The sequence below is a fragment of the Trachurus japonicus genome, chromosome 10 (assembly GCF_045865225.1).
Source record: "Trachurus japonicus isolate A0001 chromosome 10, Traja_1.0".
NCBI lineage: Eukaryota > Metazoa > Chordata > Actinopteri > Carangiformes > Carangidae > Trachurus > Trachurus japonicus.
Window position 1 is genome coordinate 7995586 of NC_140916.1, and position 17285 is coordinate 8012870.

The 17285-nt window shown below is 43.5% G+C and overlaps 1 protein-coding gene across 50 annotated transcripts in view; it reads left to right on the forward strand.

The window, feature by feature from the left end:
- The window catches only part of rapgef2b (Rap guanine nucleotide exchange factor 2b), a 111610-nt gene extending 94751 nt beyond the window's left edge, over positions 1-16859 (forward strand). For 6 of the 50 annotated variants that reach the window (XM_085789087.1, XM_085789092.1, XM_085789105.1 and 3 more), the window contains 12 exons: positions 1067-1307; positions 1710-2093; positions 2265-2476; positions 3558-3681; positions 4209-4232; positions 5297-5520; positions 5856-6023; positions 6422-6571; positions 7932-8133; positions 8829-9358; positions 10238-10662; positions 13548-16859. In XM_085789087.1, the coding sequence (XP_085645213.1) occupies positions 1067-1307; positions 1710-2093; positions 2265-2476; positions 3558-3681; positions 4209-4232; positions 5297-5520; positions 5856-6023; positions 6422-6571; positions 7932-8133; positions 8829-9358; positions 10238-10614 (2636 nt within the window). In that variant the 3' untranslated portion in view covers positions 10615-10662; positions 13548-16859. The remainder of the gene's footprint in view (positions 1-1066; positions 1308-1709; positions 2094-2264; positions 2477-3557; positions 3682-4208; positions 4233-5296; positions 5521-5855; positions 6024-6421; positions 6572-7931; positions 8134-8828; positions 9359-10237; positions 10663-13547) is intronic. The other 44 variants (XM_085789088.1, XM_085789093.1, XM_085789107.1 and 41 more) reach the window with 10 other exon arrangements.
- Positions 16860-17285: the final 426 nt, after the last annotated feature.

A 17285-nucleotide genomic window follows, 5' to 3' on the forward strand; every position in this document is an offset into this window, starting at 1 on the left:
TCTTCTAGCATTATATATTGATATCATCATATGTCGTCATGGATCTTTTTGTGACAGTTTATTTGACTAACTAAGGTCACCACAGGATCTTGTTTAGTAGCTTTTCTGTATCTTTGGATCTTTCACATGATCTTCATCAGCTGAGTGAGTGGGTCCAGCTCTTATAGGAACGTTGAGTTTCAACAACGTTAATCTAATGATGAAAAGACACAGACCTCAAGGTCAACAAGAAACTCACTCTAAATAACATTTAGAGATAAAATAAACAGGATTAAATGTCTATTTTTGGAGTAATACATTGAATTAAACACCTGGTAGATGTACTGTATGTATTCAATCACAGTGATGCAGCAGAGTTGTAAATGCCTGCCCCCTGTTCATTCATTTGCAGTATTGGCTAATTCATCCAGATATATTAAAGGCAGAGCTGCCTAAATGTCACAGTACCACAGTATTTATTTAAAGTACAGTCACATCATCCAGCTGTACAGCCAATATCATCACCCCAGTGGTAGATCTATAATCCTTTTTATTTTTTTCCTGCATCTTTATTAACTCCTGTCCGTCACATGTTGTTTATGTCCCTCCAGTTCCTTCCCCGTTACTGAGTGAGTATATTCTCTCCCCGTGACGCTGCTTCTCCAGACACAGCTCGGTCTCTGTCAGAGCCATCGGCCTCTCTATCAGACTTACAGACATTAATCAGTTGACGTACTCCAGTTTGCTGATGTAACATGAACTCAGTTAATCTGCATTCATGCTTGTGGATGCTAATTGGGTTATGCTAACAGCCTGGCACTGATCACTGACAGTTTTCCGGGGGAATACGGGGTGTGATTCTTGTCATGTCATGGAGATTTGGAGGTCATGTGATTTGCAGCGGGTGTGTTTCTGGATAAACTAATGAATTATGGGAAATGTGGTTTTGTGAGTGACATCACAAAGGTGGTGGTTAATGCCGGGAAGATGGAAGCTTTAAAAAAAATCGCTGCTAAAAAGACCTCGTAATGAAACAACTCTGATTAGTTAACCTGTATCCTTATCGCTATGGTGTGTCTGTCCACAGATATGTCAGACCAGGTGTTACGAGTCTTCAAGGCGGACCAGCAGTCCCGCTACATCATGATCGGGAAGGACACGACGGCCAAGGAGGTGGTGGCCCAGGCCATCAGGGAGTTCGCCCTGACCGCAGCGCCCGAGGCTTATTCGCTGTGCGAGGTGTCCGTCACACCAGAGGGCGTCATCAAACAGAGGCGATTACCAGACCAGCTTTCTAAACTGGCCGACAGGATTCAGCTCAGCGGCAGGTAATGACGTCTTTAGTTTGATCCACTGTTTTGTAACACAAAGACTCTTAGATTAGAGGTTTTTAATACACTGTAATGTGTTAATAAAGCTCAAATTAATATAAATGAGGGCTGAAGGTAACAATTATTTTCATCGTCAATTGGTCTTCTGTTATTATGAAGTCTAATTATGAAATGGCACTCATTTTCCAAGAATTTAAAAACTCAAATATCAAAGCTGATTGAACCCTGATTGATATATAATGATATTAAACAAATAAATGCATAAGATAAGAAACAGCAAGAGTTTTATTTAGTAGTAGTAGTAGTTTGCGTCAAATAATCTACAATGAAATAGTCAATTTTCTGTCGTATACTATTAAAAAAAGAAATTAAGCATCGCACCTTTTCCTCCATCATCAGATACTACCTGAAGAGCAACATGGAGACAGAGACATTATGTTCTGACGAGGACGCCCAGGATCTCCTCAGAGAGGGTCAGATCTCTCTGCTGCAGCTGAGCACGGTGGAGGTGGCCACTCAGCTCTCGATGAGGGCGTTTGAACTTTTCTGTGCCATCGAGCCCACCGAATACATCGACGACCTGTTCAAGCTGCGCTCCAAGACGGGCTCGGCCAGCCTGAAGCGCTTCGAAGAGGCCATTAATCACGAGACCTTCTGGGTGGCCACCGAGGTGACGCGGGAGCCCAACCAGCTGAAACGCATGAAGACCGTCAAGCACTTCATCAAGATCGCCCTCCACTGCCGCGAGTGCAAGAACTTCAACTCCATGTTCGCCATCATCAGGTGAGAGGAGGGAATGATTTATGTTATCTCTGTGATCACGTCTTCATATCTCAGCTATAGCTTTTTTTCTTCTTTAGCTTCCAATATAAGATACCAATCAGCCAAGTCACGGACAAATAAACTGTGACTCTTCACTCGCTCTCATTGAAAACGTTTTTCTCTCCCCCACAGCGGTCTGAACCTGGCTCCGGTCTCCAGACTGAGGGGAACGTGGGAAAAGCTCCCGAGCAAGTACGAGAAGCTGTTCGGGGACCTGCAGGATCTGTTCGACCCCTCCAGAAACATGGCCAAGTACAGGAATGTCCTCAACAATCAAAACCTCCAGCCACCAATCATCCCCCTGTTCCCTGTCATCAAGAAGGACCTCACCTTCCTACATGAAGGTAGATGTTTGTCTATGTGTAAACTAACCAATTAACCACATTTTCTATTTGATTTATTAAATTCTAAATGTCAATATTATGGAAATAACCCTTTTCTTTGCACATTTGTTTATAGCTATACCACACTAAGAGTTTTAGGCTGCAGTGTTTTACACTAAATGGCACACACCCTATTTAATGTATAAAAATGCAGATACAGCACTGTAGCACAGTGAATATGAACGATATCGTCCATTTCAGTGAACAATAGCAATAAATGTATCCAGAATTCAAAGCATTTGAATAAGTTATTCAGATGTGATTTTGTAATGCATAAATAATGTATACATAAATGTTTAATGTGCCTCAAATATGTCACGTAAATGAATCCCAACCGAACCACATTATGTGAATTCCACTATTTCAGGCTCCGCTAAGCTAAGTTAGTGAGACCACTTTCGCTCATGTTGTTTTGGGTTCACTCTGTTTAAAGGGATAGTGCAACATTTTGGCAAATTGGCCCATTGCCATAATCCTTATAGTCTTAGGGGTAGGTTTGTTACCTTAAAGCAAGCTAGTTTTAGAACAGCGGAGCAGAGCCATGAGCTGCTCAGAGCTACGCTACGGAGGCTCATGGGATTTCTTGGTTTCCCTCATCAAAGTCATTAAATACACAATCCAACAACCCCAAAACGCTCTGGTGGACAAGTTGTGACCTGCATATTCACCACACTATGATATAATAACGGGTCGTTACAAGACAGAGTTGTCTCTATAAGGATTATGGGCCAATTTGCCAAAATGTTGAACTATCCCTTTAAATGTTTACATCTACTGTTTATTTATGTCGCATGACAAACTGAATTACTATGTTTTCATATGGACCATATTACTGATATTTAAATGCCATCATAAATGTAACCAGCAGAATTTTGTCATTTATTTAGCTTTCCTGTGTTAATGCTAGCTGTCTATTTAACTGAGGGTTTGGTTGTAACTCCATGTCAGGGCAGTGTTAAGAGTTTGTTCCTGCTATGCTTCTGATCAGTATCAGTTTTATCAATGATTGGTAATCACCCTCTTCCTTCCCTCTGTTTCCCAGGTAACGACTCTAAGGTGGACGGCCTGGTGAACTTTGAGAAGCTGAGGATGATTGCCAAAGAAATCCGCCACGTCGGCCGCATGGCGTCCGTCAACATGGACCCGGCCCTCATGTTCCGCACAAGGTGAGGAGGAGACACGTTCAAAGCCAAAAAAGCCTGATTTTGAGGTTGTTAATGACCCTTCACCCCCCCTCCCCGTAGGACCAGTCAGCACTCTCCTGACTAACCGGGCTCTTCTGTTGTGGGGTTAGCCAGTTCACATAGATTCAGTAAAGATTTCTGCATCACGCTTTTCTTTTTCGAGCAGCTGTTCCCTCTGGCAACTGTTTCCTCTGGCAACTGTTTCCTCTGGTAACTGTTTCCCCGCCCTCCTTCCCCCCATACACATTGTTGGCAAAAAAAAAAAAATGTGCACAGTGCTCCTGTGAAAGTGTGTCCTTGTCTAATGATGTCTCTTCCTAGTGGAGTGTTGCCATTTGAGTTCCTCTCTCGCTGACTTTCATGTGGGTCTTTGGTGAAATTGCTTCTCTTTGGTGATCTTGGTGATCTTTCCTGTCCTAAGCTTTGTCTCCTTCTCTCCTTCTCTCTCTCTTTTCTCATCCACCCTTTTGCCCCCCATGCTTCTCTTGTTCATGGCACCCGCCCTCTAGGAAGAAGAAGTGGAGAAGTTTAGGGTAAGTTGGGTAACCCTGCAGCCTTTTGCCCCTCCTTGCACCACCGCACTTTGCTGCTTTTCTTCTTTGTTTCCATTAATCAGTTTGACTTGAATCCTCTTACTAACACTGCCTGACTCCTAACCAAAAAGACAAAGGTCACTTGTGCTGACAAAACTATTAACATATGGGATATTATTTCCAAACTGGTTTACATATCTCCTAAATGTCACTAAGTAAGGGATCCAGCCTTGCAGTAGCAAACGTGACCTCTTGTGAGATGTTGTTTTACCCTAACAAAATGCATGAGACTTCATTTTCAGAATTTCTCCTGTCTTTGAGGTTTAGTCTGTGTGTGAAACCTCCAAATAGCCACAGATTCTGGATATAAAATATTTTTTTTTATTTATCATGCTTTACATTCTTGTGGTCAAATGGGACATCGTCGTGCATTTATTGGGAAACATACAGATGATGGAAAAAAAGAAATGATAGGTTCATACATCCCATAAGACATATTGGTATTTTGACAGTCAGTATCACTTAAAAGACACTTTTTCTTTAACATTCAACATTGAATAACTGGATAAACGTCTTTCCACTGACTGACACATAACAAGCACCACTTCTCACTGACTAACACTGAGGCCTTGTGCCTGTTCTCTGTTTGGCTGAAACCATGCACAAAAAAAGAAAAAAAAGACTTGAACAGTGAACTGCTACTACAACCAGCTCTGACTCAAGCCACAGAAATGTAAACTATGACCGTGTTACACCAGTAGACCCCCACCCCCCCACCCCACCCCCCTCTCTCTACTCCCCCGTTGTTTGACCATAACTTACCCCCTCCCTCCACACGCTGCCTGGAATGACTGGAATGCATTGGTGTTGAGACGAATACCTAAAGCTGCTCTCTGCATGTCCTAGTTTAAATACCATGCCCTCTGTGCGACCCAGTAGCCTCTATTCATCCATACAGTGATTATCTGACGGTTCATTCACAAACTAAACGAGTCTCTCTTTGCTCTCTTCTGTGTTTTTTGTGTCTTTGTTCCTCCGTGTCACGTGTGTCTGTGCGCGACCAGGTCTCTCAGCCAGGGCAGCGCCAACGCTGCGGTGCTCGACGTCACCCAGACGGGCGGGCACAAGAAGCGCGTGCGCCGCAGCTCCTTCCTGAACGCCAAAAAGCTTTACGAGGACGCCCAGATGGCCAGGAAGGTCAAACAGTACCTGTCCAACCTGAGCCTGGAGACGAACGAGGAGAGTCTGCAGACGCTGTCGCTGCAGTGCGAGCCCTCCATCAGTACGCGTGAGTTTGTGTTGTGTGACGCGCAAAAAAACACATTAAAATACGATGCCGAGGCGTTTGTTGCACATGTTTCCCAGGATTCACAGCCCAGAGGCAGACAGGGTGGGGACCGCTGTCGAAACAAAGACACTCAGTCCTGTTGAAACACTTATTGGCAGCGAACAGTAATGGCTGAAGCGCTAGCCCATTTTCACATTGTTAATTTGATCCATGCAACAAACCCCTCCGTCCATCAGCACTCTGTCTTCTTTTTCTTTTTTTTAACAAGACAGAAAGCGCCTGTCTTCTCATAACTCTGCTTACTTACATGCATATTTCTTTCTCAACATGATCAGTACCCAAGAATGCTGGCGGGAAACGACCTGACACCTCTCCAGTCGTGTCCAGAGCTGCCAGTCAACAGAGGGGCCAGCTGGCCAAGGGGAACCAGGCTCTCCAGGTCCCTGCAGTGGCCCTCTACCCATCCCGGAAGAAAGTGCCAGTGAAAGACCTGCCGCCCTTCGGTATGAGTAAGATGAGCTAGATACCCTTATACTTACTAACATTTGATATCTTTATATGTATCATTTATATGCGTGTGCATGTGAAATCTGATTGAATTCAACAATCATTTTGATGACGTCTACTGATAACAGCATGGAGGCCTCCACTCTAGCCTTGTTTTCTTATCCACATCCTGTTGTATCTGCAGACAAAAGCAGAGCCGCCCTCTGCAGCTTCTTCATGGTTTTGCTGCCACCTAGAGGCTGTCTGGAAACAAGCACATATATCTTTAAAAAAGAAAAAAAGAAAAAAATCCCAGACAAAGCAGTTTAGCATCTCAACATCCTTGGGGGGGAATGGCAGCGTTCCTGATGCTAATTCTGCTCATCTTCATCTTCTTTTTTGCAAATGTCCACAGGCACCAGTTCCCCACAGTCTCTGAAGAAGATCCTGTCTCTGTCGGAGGAGGCGAGCGATCGGCATCGGAGGCAGCCAGAGGACACGGTGTCCAACGCCTCCTCCCAGCTCTCGTCCCCTCCCACCTCCCCCCAGAGCTCGCCCAAGAAGGGTAAGTAAGCCAATAATCCTCCCCCCCTCCCACACCACTCCACAGGCTCCTTCTGTCTGTCGCCATGGGCCACAAATGCCACCTGGTGGTTGCCATCATGAAATGCATTAAGTTTCAATTAATACAGCAAAAAAAATGTAATTTTTTTCCCCCTCCACAATCAAGAGTTACTTTATTTCCCACTTTATTCCAAGCCAAGATGATTTTGTTACTGTGAAAACACTCTGGGTTTTAGAAGAGCTTTGTAGCTTGATCTCCTTCCACTTATTGAATAGACTGTACAAAATACAAAGGGCTTAATTTTGATCCAGAAAGATTAGGGAGCAATGACAAGCATCAGAAATCCCTCTTGTTTCTCAATTTTAAAAAACCTGGGTCCTCGGTGCAGCTGTGTCTGGCTGCAGGCTGTGTGCAGCTGGACTGGATGTGTTTGGCTGCAGACCCCACGACTCTCATTCTGAATAATGTGGCTTTGTAGAAAGAGCTCTGTTGTCTCTGTATAGTATAAAAACGATTTCTGTCACTACTGAGACCTCAGATTGCCCTGTACGTCACCTGGTGGAGGTCAATCCTTTATCTAGTGGCACTTCTTTACATTTTATGGTGATGCCTCCTTTAACATTCCTTCCTTCTGCTCAGACTCTTAAGTACGGAGGAAACGGAGAGGTCACTGGGTTGATTTACACTGATGATGGCTTGGAAATATGACCGCCGGGCTATTAAACTCTATAGCTGAGCTGCAGCAGAGACCGTGATGACAGTCGCTTATAACGAGAAAATATATACTTACATGTGTCAGCAGTCAGCACCAGTGATTTCTCTATACCGTTGCAGTGCAATTCCCAGTCCTGTCACATGTAGTATCTCAACTTTTCCGCACTCTTCAGGGCTTTGTTGAAACCCAGAACGTCGTAGTAGTGAACCGCTGCTTCGATAATTCATCTCTTAACGGCCGGATAAGTTGGAAATGTCACTCCGCAATTATCCTCACAGTGTGTGTGTGTGTGTGCGATGCCTGGTTTAAAACCTGCCTGAGATAAGATATGTGGATGAGAGATGATTTACAGTTTGGTAAAACGGAGGCAACCCACTGTAAGTTATTTTGATGTCTCCTCGGGGGATTGGAGCCGCGCGTAGGAATTTGGCTGAAGACCACTCAGCACATAGAGTAAAAAGCTGCGTTAGGGCTTTTATGTAACGCTGTAAATTCACTTACAAGGCTCCAGTTATTTCGGTTTGTCTGGATTTTACTCGTTCTCTTGTTAAAACGACGCAGAGACCGAGGTTCAAAAACTCTCGACACAAGGTGATAAAAATAAAAGAATCAAAATGTAATTTCCCATCTCTCTTTGTCACCCAGGTTACAACCGGATGGGAGACGCCTACTCAGACTCCGGTCACAGTGAGATCTCCTCCCGCTCCAGCCTGGTCAGTAACTCCTCCTTCGACATGGCCCAGGAGGAGAGGAGGCTCCGTCACTCCGGGGGAGTCGGGGATTCTCACATCGGGGGGCCGCGGCTGGAACGAAGAGCCACCACCGACCCCGATCAGTACAGTCTGGGGTAGGAACATAATACGATTCAGTTAGAAAACCTCTTGTTTTATTTGTCTCACTTTGAACCTCCCGTTGTCCACCTGGGTCAAGGAAGGACGGCAGGAAGGACAAAGGGGAAGAAGTAAGGAAGGATGGAAGGAGGGAAGGAAGGAAGGCAGGAAGGAAGGAAGGAAGGAAGGAAGGAAGGAAGGAAGGAAGGCACGAAGGATGAAGGGAAAGAAGTAAGGAGGGAAGGAAGGCAGGAAGGACAAAGGGAAAGAAGGAAAAAGGAGACGGGGGAAAAAAGGAAGGAAAGATAGATGGAGGGAGGGAACAGATTGGGTCAAGAAGGAAGGAAGGAAGGAAGGAAGGAAGGAAGGAAGGAAGGAAGGAAGGAAGGAAGGAAGGAAGGAAGAGGATGGGTTGTGGAAAGAAGGAAGGGAAAAAGGAAGGAAAGAAAGATGGAGGGTCAATTGGATCAAAAGAGGAAGGAAGAAAATGAAAGGACGAAAGGAAGGAAGGAAGGGAAAACGGATTGTGGAAAGAAGGAAGAGAGAAAGGAAAGAAAGAAGGAAGGATGGAGGAAGGGAACAGATTGGGTCAATTTGACCCAGAAGGACAACAGGAGGGTTGAATTTGAATGACCTGACCGAAATAAACAAATTTTCATTCATTCATTCATTCAAAAAACAGCAAACTGAATTAACACTATGAATATTTCAGGTCGTACTCGTCGATGCAGGACTGTCGGGGTATTTACGCCGGCTGCCCCACGGTGCTCTCCTCGCCCAGCTCAGAGGAGCTAACTCAGGATCAGGGCGACCGCGTTTCCCTCGACGCTGCGGACAGCGGCCGCGGCTCCTGGACGTCCTGCTCCTCCGGTTCCCACGACAACATCCAGACCATGCAGCAGGGCCGCAGCTGGGAGACCCTGGCCTTCGGCGGAGGCGGGGGCGGGGGCGGCATCGGAGGGCTGCCCCCCGGCGGACCGGAGGCCTTCTTAGGAGGACCGGCCGCGCTGTGGGCGGCGCAGGCCAGGGGCAGCTGGGCGTCCGCCAGCTCCTCCTCGTCCTCGGCCGCGTACTGGGGGGAGGACTCCGAGGGCGACACCGGCACCATCAAGAGGAGGGGGGGCAAGGACGTCAACGCCGACCCGGAGACAAGTAGCATCACGTCCACGGGGTCGGAGGAGGCCAAGCATCTGAGCCGGCCGTCCCCCTCGCCCATCACCGCTGGGGGTAAAGGGTTACTTTGTGAGTGACTGCACTTCACAGTCCAGTTGCTTCATTCACTGAGTTTTTATACTGAAGCAATTTAAAGGGATACTTCACCCAAAATCAATTCACCAATTTTCTACTCACCGTCACCGCCAAGGAAGGGTTCGGAGAACTTTTGGAGTCATCGAAACGCTTTTGGAGTTCCAGGGGGGGTCCGGCTGGCAACGGATTTTCTTATAATGGCGGCGGATAGAGTTCACTTTTGAATCGTCCAAAACACACACTATGAAACATCCAAATACCTCCATACTGCTCGTCCGTACTGACCCAAAAATAATTTGATCTCTGTTTTTAGCCTTGTTGCAGCAGTCCCTCCCAGTGTCTGCCAGATGTTTTTCCATGTTTGATGTATGATGTTTGATCCAATGGTTTACATTGTAAATCATTGGATGTTTGATGTAAACATGGATTTGCTGTGAGATGTTCGTTCGTCGTTGTAAACTTAACAACAACGACGAATGAACATCTCGCAGCAAATCTCGCACATGCACACAAACAGAACCACTGGGATTTCCTACTACAACAAGGCTAAAAACAGAGGTCAAGTTCATTTTGGATGTTTGATTTTTCATAGTGTGTGTTTTGGATGATTCAAAAGTGAGCTCTATCCGCCGCCATTATATGAAAATCCATTGCCAGCCGGACCCTCCCTGGAACTCCAGAAGCGTTTTGATGACTGAAAGTTCTCCAAACCCTTTCTTGGCGGTGACGTTGAGTAGAAAATTGGTGAATTATTGATTTTGGGTGAAGTATCCCTTTTAACTGTTGAAATACTGAATAGAACAGTTTCATCAAATTCAGTCTCGAGTCTGACCTCAGGTTCCTCCCTCGTCATCTTCTCTGTTTTGTCCTCAGCGCGAAAAGAAAGTCGTTACCGCGAGCCTCCCCCGACCCCCCCGGGCTACACGGCCCTGACCATCTCCGACCTCGCCGAGGGACAGCACCCGGCGGCGCCGTCTGTTCCCACCACCACGGCGACCCACTCGGGCCGCCGGCCGCCGGACTACACCACGGCCCTGCAGCGCTCGCGCATGGTCACCCAGTCGCCCGACTCCCACCAGGCCCACCAGGGGGCGAAACAGCGGGCGGGCGGCCTCCACCGCACGCGCTCGCCGGCCGAGGAGCAAGAGCCCGATGAGGAAGAGGAGGGTGAGTCCTTGTCTTCCAAACTAGTCGCTCTGAGGAAGCCAAAGCCAGTGGCTCAGCATACACCCGAGACTCCCAGACCATGAGAGTGTGTGTACGGGGGTTAACAGGCAGGGCCCCTCTCCCCAAGGCAGGTAAAAACTAATTTATCAGGTTGCCCCCCCCCCCCCTCCTCTCCTCCATTTCAACGAACCTGCATGTGAACAGGAACACACACTTGGACTGAGACTGACCATCTCTTCACACAAACCTCCCACAGCACCAGGATCGGTCCCATTTCAAATGTACAGTTTCCCATCAATTGAACCTTGAGACATTAAATATTTACAGCTCTGGAAAAAAGTTAAGAGACCAAGTCCAAAATGTTCTTAATAAATCAGCTTCTCTACATGTGGCAGCCGTTCGATTCCAGTGTCTATTGAATTTCAACACAAGGACATCTTATTCTACTTAACCAGGCACTGAAGATGAAGATTATAAAAACCACTGTTGAGACTAAAAATTGAGATTATTCCACCACAGTGATTTCTGAAATCTTTCTAAATTAAAAAACATTAGTGTTGTGTTTTTTTTTTTTCTTCAAAATGACTATGAACTTGTTTTCTTTGCATTATTCAAGGTCTAAATTAACACACTGGAACTTTTTTATTATTTTGACCAGTTGTCATTCTCTATAAATTACCTCAATGACAATATTTTTTATTTCAAAGCTGGCAGAAATGTTGTCAGTAGTTTACAGAATAAAACTCATTCCTATAAATACTAAAACCAGAGGAACTGATCATTTTAAAGTGGTCTCTTAGTTTTTTCCAGAGCTGTATGATCTGGGAATTGTTTCATTCGGAGTGGGACCTTCACCTTTAACTCAGTCATCATGCATGAGTCATACTGGTTGGATCAGAAACTCACCACTTCTCTGCCACCACACATTCTCCTCCACCACCTCTCTCTCTCTCTCTCTGTCTCGCGCACGGCATCGAACAGCCTCCATCAGCTGCAGGCCTCGCGCTGTTCGCATCCTCTCACCCATGCAATCAAACTCGATGCCTGAAAACATGCACCTCCATCCTCCCGCACCGACACGCACCCGACTCACCTACAGTGACTCTGATTGAACTCTGTGTTGTTGTCACCAGGTGTCGAACTGACAGACAGAGATGTGTTCAGGTGTGTCAGTGTTGTGTAGTAAAAGTGACGTTTCTCCACAGTCGTATCAAAGCAGATACACCAGCGTGAAAATGAGGGTAACACTTTGTTTGACGCCTATCTCTATAACGCATTATAACCATACTTATAATGAGTTATAATGCAGTTATAGCACTGTATAACTATCATTATAAACACTTATACATGATCATAATGCTTTATAACAATAATCATAACACACTATAAAGCTTTTTCTCATGACTTATAAGGTCAGGTATTATAATATGTTATAAATATAGTTATAATTGGCTTATAAATGTGTATAACTATCATTATAAACACTCATAAATGATCATAAGGCTTTATAACAATAAACATAACACATCATAGAGCATTTTATAATGGCTTATAAGGTCAAGTATTATAATAGAAGTTATGCTCTATAATGTGTTATGATTATCGTTATAAAGCATTATGATCATTTATGAGTGTTTATAATGATAGTTATACACATTATAAGTATGGTTATAATGCGTTATAGAGATAGGCGTCAAATAAAGTGTTACCAAAATGAGTATTTAGAAAGTTTTCCTCCCTCATAGCTGTGTGTTATTGATGAAACTACTCTGTAAGTGAGTTGTTTTAAATTTGACAGATGCTTCCTAAAAAAAACATACATACAAAATAAAACATGTATTGACAGACGATGCACACAAAAAATCACAATGAAATTGAAACTGCAATTTAAACCGAGCTGCTGGAGCTGGTAGTAAAATGTGTCATCACATTGTGGTTTATTGTTGTCATTGTGATGCTACAGAGACGCACTGGACAACAAATAAGTATTCTTAGGATGTAAAAGCACAAAAATCCCATCACCAATTTTACATTTTTTTTAAATAAAAATTAAAAGGAAAAAACTACTACTCACAATATCTGCCCAATATCTTTTTTGTTTGTTTTTTCTAAGATATTTTGGGCTTTTTTTCTTGCCTTTGTTTGATAGTGTGGACAGTGTAGGTAGACAGGAAGCACGGACAGAGACTCAGGGAATGACATGCTCCAAAACCACTCGACCGCCGAGCACCACCACCATATGATGTTTTATAGCACTACTGTATATTTGGAGCAACTGTAAATCTAAACACTGATTCTCCAAAATGTTTTCAACAATGTCTTTAGGGAAGAAACAGACAGCGGAGGAGCAGAGTTTATTGTAAGCTTAGATGTAAGACAGAACACAAAACAATCTTCAGTTAACATGAAAAAAAACAAAAAACAACAACAACTAGAGTATACTGATAATAACTATAATATACTGTGGGGAAAATACGTATTTGAACCCCTGCTGATTTTTACCCTCATTACACTTGATCAAATGCAAATTCATTTATAACCTTTATATGATAATATTATTATTTCTAGGTTTTTTGTTGATATTCTGTCTCTCTCTGTTAAAATTAATTTACCATAAAAACTATAGACCGTCCATGTCTTTGTAGGGGAGCAAACTTTTAAAGAATCAGCAGGGGATCAAATACTTATTTTCCCTGCTGTATATTTTATATATTGCAAATATGGAGACTGAAAAGAACTTGTGACACAGCTTTGGCACATCTGGAAGACATCCAGTGGACATGCAGGGTAACACATCTCCAGTTTCCAATTCTCCAGGAATAAAAAAAAAAAAGATCCGACCTCCTTTGTCTCTGTCAAATTTCAATGAACTCCCAGTAGATCTTCAGTCTGTGAGCAGTGACACGTTGGACAGTTAAAGTTTAGATTCTGACTCTTTTATTTTTCAGCATCACTGAGGTAAGCGGCGTTGTCATGGTGACCTCTGACCGTGTGTGTCCTGTGTCTCTCTCCACAGAGGATGAACAGGTGTCAGCAGTGTGAGGGACGACAGTGGACGTCCTTCTGCAGTAACTTGAAGCCCCCCGCCCACCCCCACCCCCACCCCGCCCCCCTCTCCTTGCTTCGGGGTGGGCGGGATTAAAGAGACAGACAGACAGACAAGACTGACCAATAGACTCATCATCAGTTACGTACGTGCCTGCCTCCTCCACTTGGCTCTCCCTCCTGATTGGTGGATTCCTCTGCTCTCTCATCTCCCTCCCCTGCCTTAAAGCATCATGGGGGGTTGAATGACCCTGCATGCAAAAAATACTGTGAAGAAGAAGACGAAGAAGCGATGGAGAGAAGGTCAAAAACGATGACAAAAAGCCTGGCACTTTGGAAAAAGACTAACTAGCGTCGGGGAGTCGACCTGGCCACACACACACACACACACACACACACACATACAAATACAAATACACACATACACACAACCACATAGATGTTGCTGTTAGAAAAACGGGAGCGGCTCGTCGCGAGCGGCCCCTCCCCCCCAGTGACAGAAGCCCAAACCACCTGTTGACACAACAGCATCATGACGTGTTGAGCTTCATCTGCACTTTCTCATTTTCTACTTTCTACAAACAGAACAAAGTCAGAACAGACTCCTGTTTGCGGACGGAGATCGACACACAGAGGTTGACTGGACTCTTCATTTTCAACTCTCCTGTAGATTTCTGTTTTATTTTGTTTTTGTTGGGGTTTTTTTGTTTTGTTTTGTGTAGTTTTTTTTTTTTCCTTTCTTTGACTGATTGCACTCTGAGGGAGGGGGAGGGAGCGGAAAGAGAAACCAAGTCAGCTCATCGTTATCTTTATCATCATCATCATCATCATCATCATCATGATTTCTCTGCCTGGACTGAAACAACCTGATCATGTTGTTGAGTGTTTGAACTCTGAATCCAGTATTATCTCATGTTTCACATGTGAAAGCTTATCAAGTGTTGGTTCAAATCACAGCTGGGAGGAGAGAATCAACATGCACAGTGTACTGACACACACACACATATACAAACACACATACACAGTACATTTTTATACCAGTACATACACAAAAACACAGTTCATTTCTAAATAAAATTTAAAAAAGAAGAAGAATAGCACTTTCAGCACAATCCTAGATGTTACCAGACACTGGGGCTGGACAGCAGGGTATGAGTGAACCATGTCTGACTGTCGTCCCACCTCTGAGCTTTTTGTCTGGTCATATCAGAGTCTTTTCATCATCCTGTGGCTTTGCTGTTACATCACAAGCTTTTTACCTTTTTTTTTTTCTTTTTTTTTTTGGTCAGTCGCCTGTTAGTAGGTGATCTCAAAAAGCACACCGGTGATCGGCCAACCCGCTGAAAACTGAGCGAACACGTTGGTCTCTACAGTACGGGCGCATCAGAGGTTCAACGAGGTAACATGAACTAAAAACAAAAAAATCAAATCAAATCCCAGACAGTGCAGCAGCAGTGAGGAGAGTGAAGCCTGTTGTTATGGACTTTGTTGTTGTTATGATTTAACTGTAAGCGAGCGCTCACTGACTCACTGGTCGAAAAAGTTGCCTCTTGTTGTCTCTCTTTTTTCTTTTTTCTTTTTTTTTGGTCTCCAGGGACACAAACCAAGCAGGGTAGTCGAACAGCAGCAGATCACAGAAGCTGCTCATGTGTGAAAATTGCGAGTGGACCTCGAACAATCTGCTTTCACGCACGATCTTGTACAGAGTCTTATAAATCTACACATTTCCTCCTCCTGAAAATAATTTAAAATAAAAAATCGAAACAAACAAATGTTTTTCCCACAGATTCAGATTCAGATTTGGCTTCTTCCCCTTCCTGAACACATGCCACATGTCGTGAATGTCCAAAGCGCCTTACGATGCCATGATTGCATACTTTTCTTTGCATGGTTGTTCATCATGAATCACCTTGTTTCAAGAGCAGATCTTGAATCAAGCAATAGTGGAGTGAAATGCCTTATATTCAAGATACTTCCCCCCCTCTGAGGTTTTTTTTTTTTTTTTTTAAGACTCGGTACAAGATGAACTGAAGCGTTATTCTTTCTGTTTTTGTTGTTACGTGGCTTCGGACTTTGCGTCACCGTGTTGTAGATCGTTTTTCATCTATGCACAGTGACCCTGCACCTCTTCCTCTGCTGTTGTGCGACCAGATTCATCTCAGAAAATTAAAAACAAAAAAAAAGAAAAAGAACAAAAAAAACAGAAACAGCCCTCTCACCTGTTACAGACGTCAGCTCAGTGGATGCTGTATGTAAATCGCCAACGCCTGCATCCAGCTCTCCAGCATATAACTCACCATCGATGGAAGTGACTGAAGATTTTTGTTTGATTTTTGTTTTTAACTCTCTCTCTCCCTCTCTGACTCCGGTGGGGAAGACATTTTGAAGAAACTTTTTTTTGTTTTTTTCAAGGCTGCCAATCAGAACGATTAGAAATCCAATTGTGAAAACTTTTTTTTTTTTCTTCTTCAATCACTGATTCGCACTGATCACATTGATCAGTCTTGGAAACTACAGACTGAGAAAAAGATGAATGAGTGCAGTGTTTTCCACTGTGTTCTGTGACTACATACTAATTCTTTCCTGGGTTTCTTTTGTTATTGTATTTTTTTTTTTTTGTAATGGCTGCAGATAGATTGTTAATAATTTGTTTGTATTACAGTACAGTGGTAACATGCATCATTCACTTTCATTCAACTCTGAAGATAATGTGCATATTAGCGGGCCGAGTCCTATTTCGAAAAACAAAAAGTTGCACAAAAATGTACAAGCGTAAAGATAAGTGTAGTAGGTAGAACTGCTACTCCGTTTGATGTGTGATGTCAGTGAGAAATGTACATTTAGCTGGTGATGACCTTCTGTTCTTCATTCTTTCTTGTACTACTTTGACCTGTATGTCTTTTAAAAAGACAATTGGTGGAGTATGTATCAGTTGTTTTTGTATTTTTAATACAATAATTGTAAATATTGGTTATATTTTTGTTCAAATGTACTATGTTTATGCCTCAACATCCAGTTTATATGAAGCTGGGAATCAATAAATACTGCATAAAGAATCAACACCTAGGTTTAAATGCACTTATTCATTTCCTCTGCATTTTGATGTCTTTCTTTTCTAATTTGTTTTTTTTCCTTCAGAGTTTTTTTTGTTTTTTTTGTTCTTTCCCCAGATACCGTCTAGTGTTTGCACAAGTCATGGAAGCAACTTGAAAAGTGTAACTCTCATACTTTTCTATCTGACCTCGGCGTGTCAGAATTAATAAAAAAGAGATATTGAAGTCTGCCCTCGCTTTTATTTGCTTGTTTTGTCCTGTGTTGTTACGCAGTCGAGTCGTGAGGATAGTTCCAGCCCCATCTCTCATCTTTTACTCTCATTGTTTTTTAATGTGTTTCTTAGATATCCTGCTTCGCTCCTCCATCATAGATCCTATATCTCCACCTCACTGAGCAGCAGCAGCAGCATCAGCAGCAGCATCGCCCCCCTGTATAAGAAAAATGAAGTGATACCAAACTTATTACCTCTGGCCAGTGTTTGGGGGATACATGCTGTTCTAGTTATTTCTCCTACAAGTAAAGCATTTAATTTTTTTTTTTGTCTAAATTTCTTCAACATAATTGCTGAAATTTACTCATATGTGTAATGAGTGGAGAAAGATTAATATACCATGAATAAAACATGAGGCAAACATTTCCATTAGATTAAAAAATA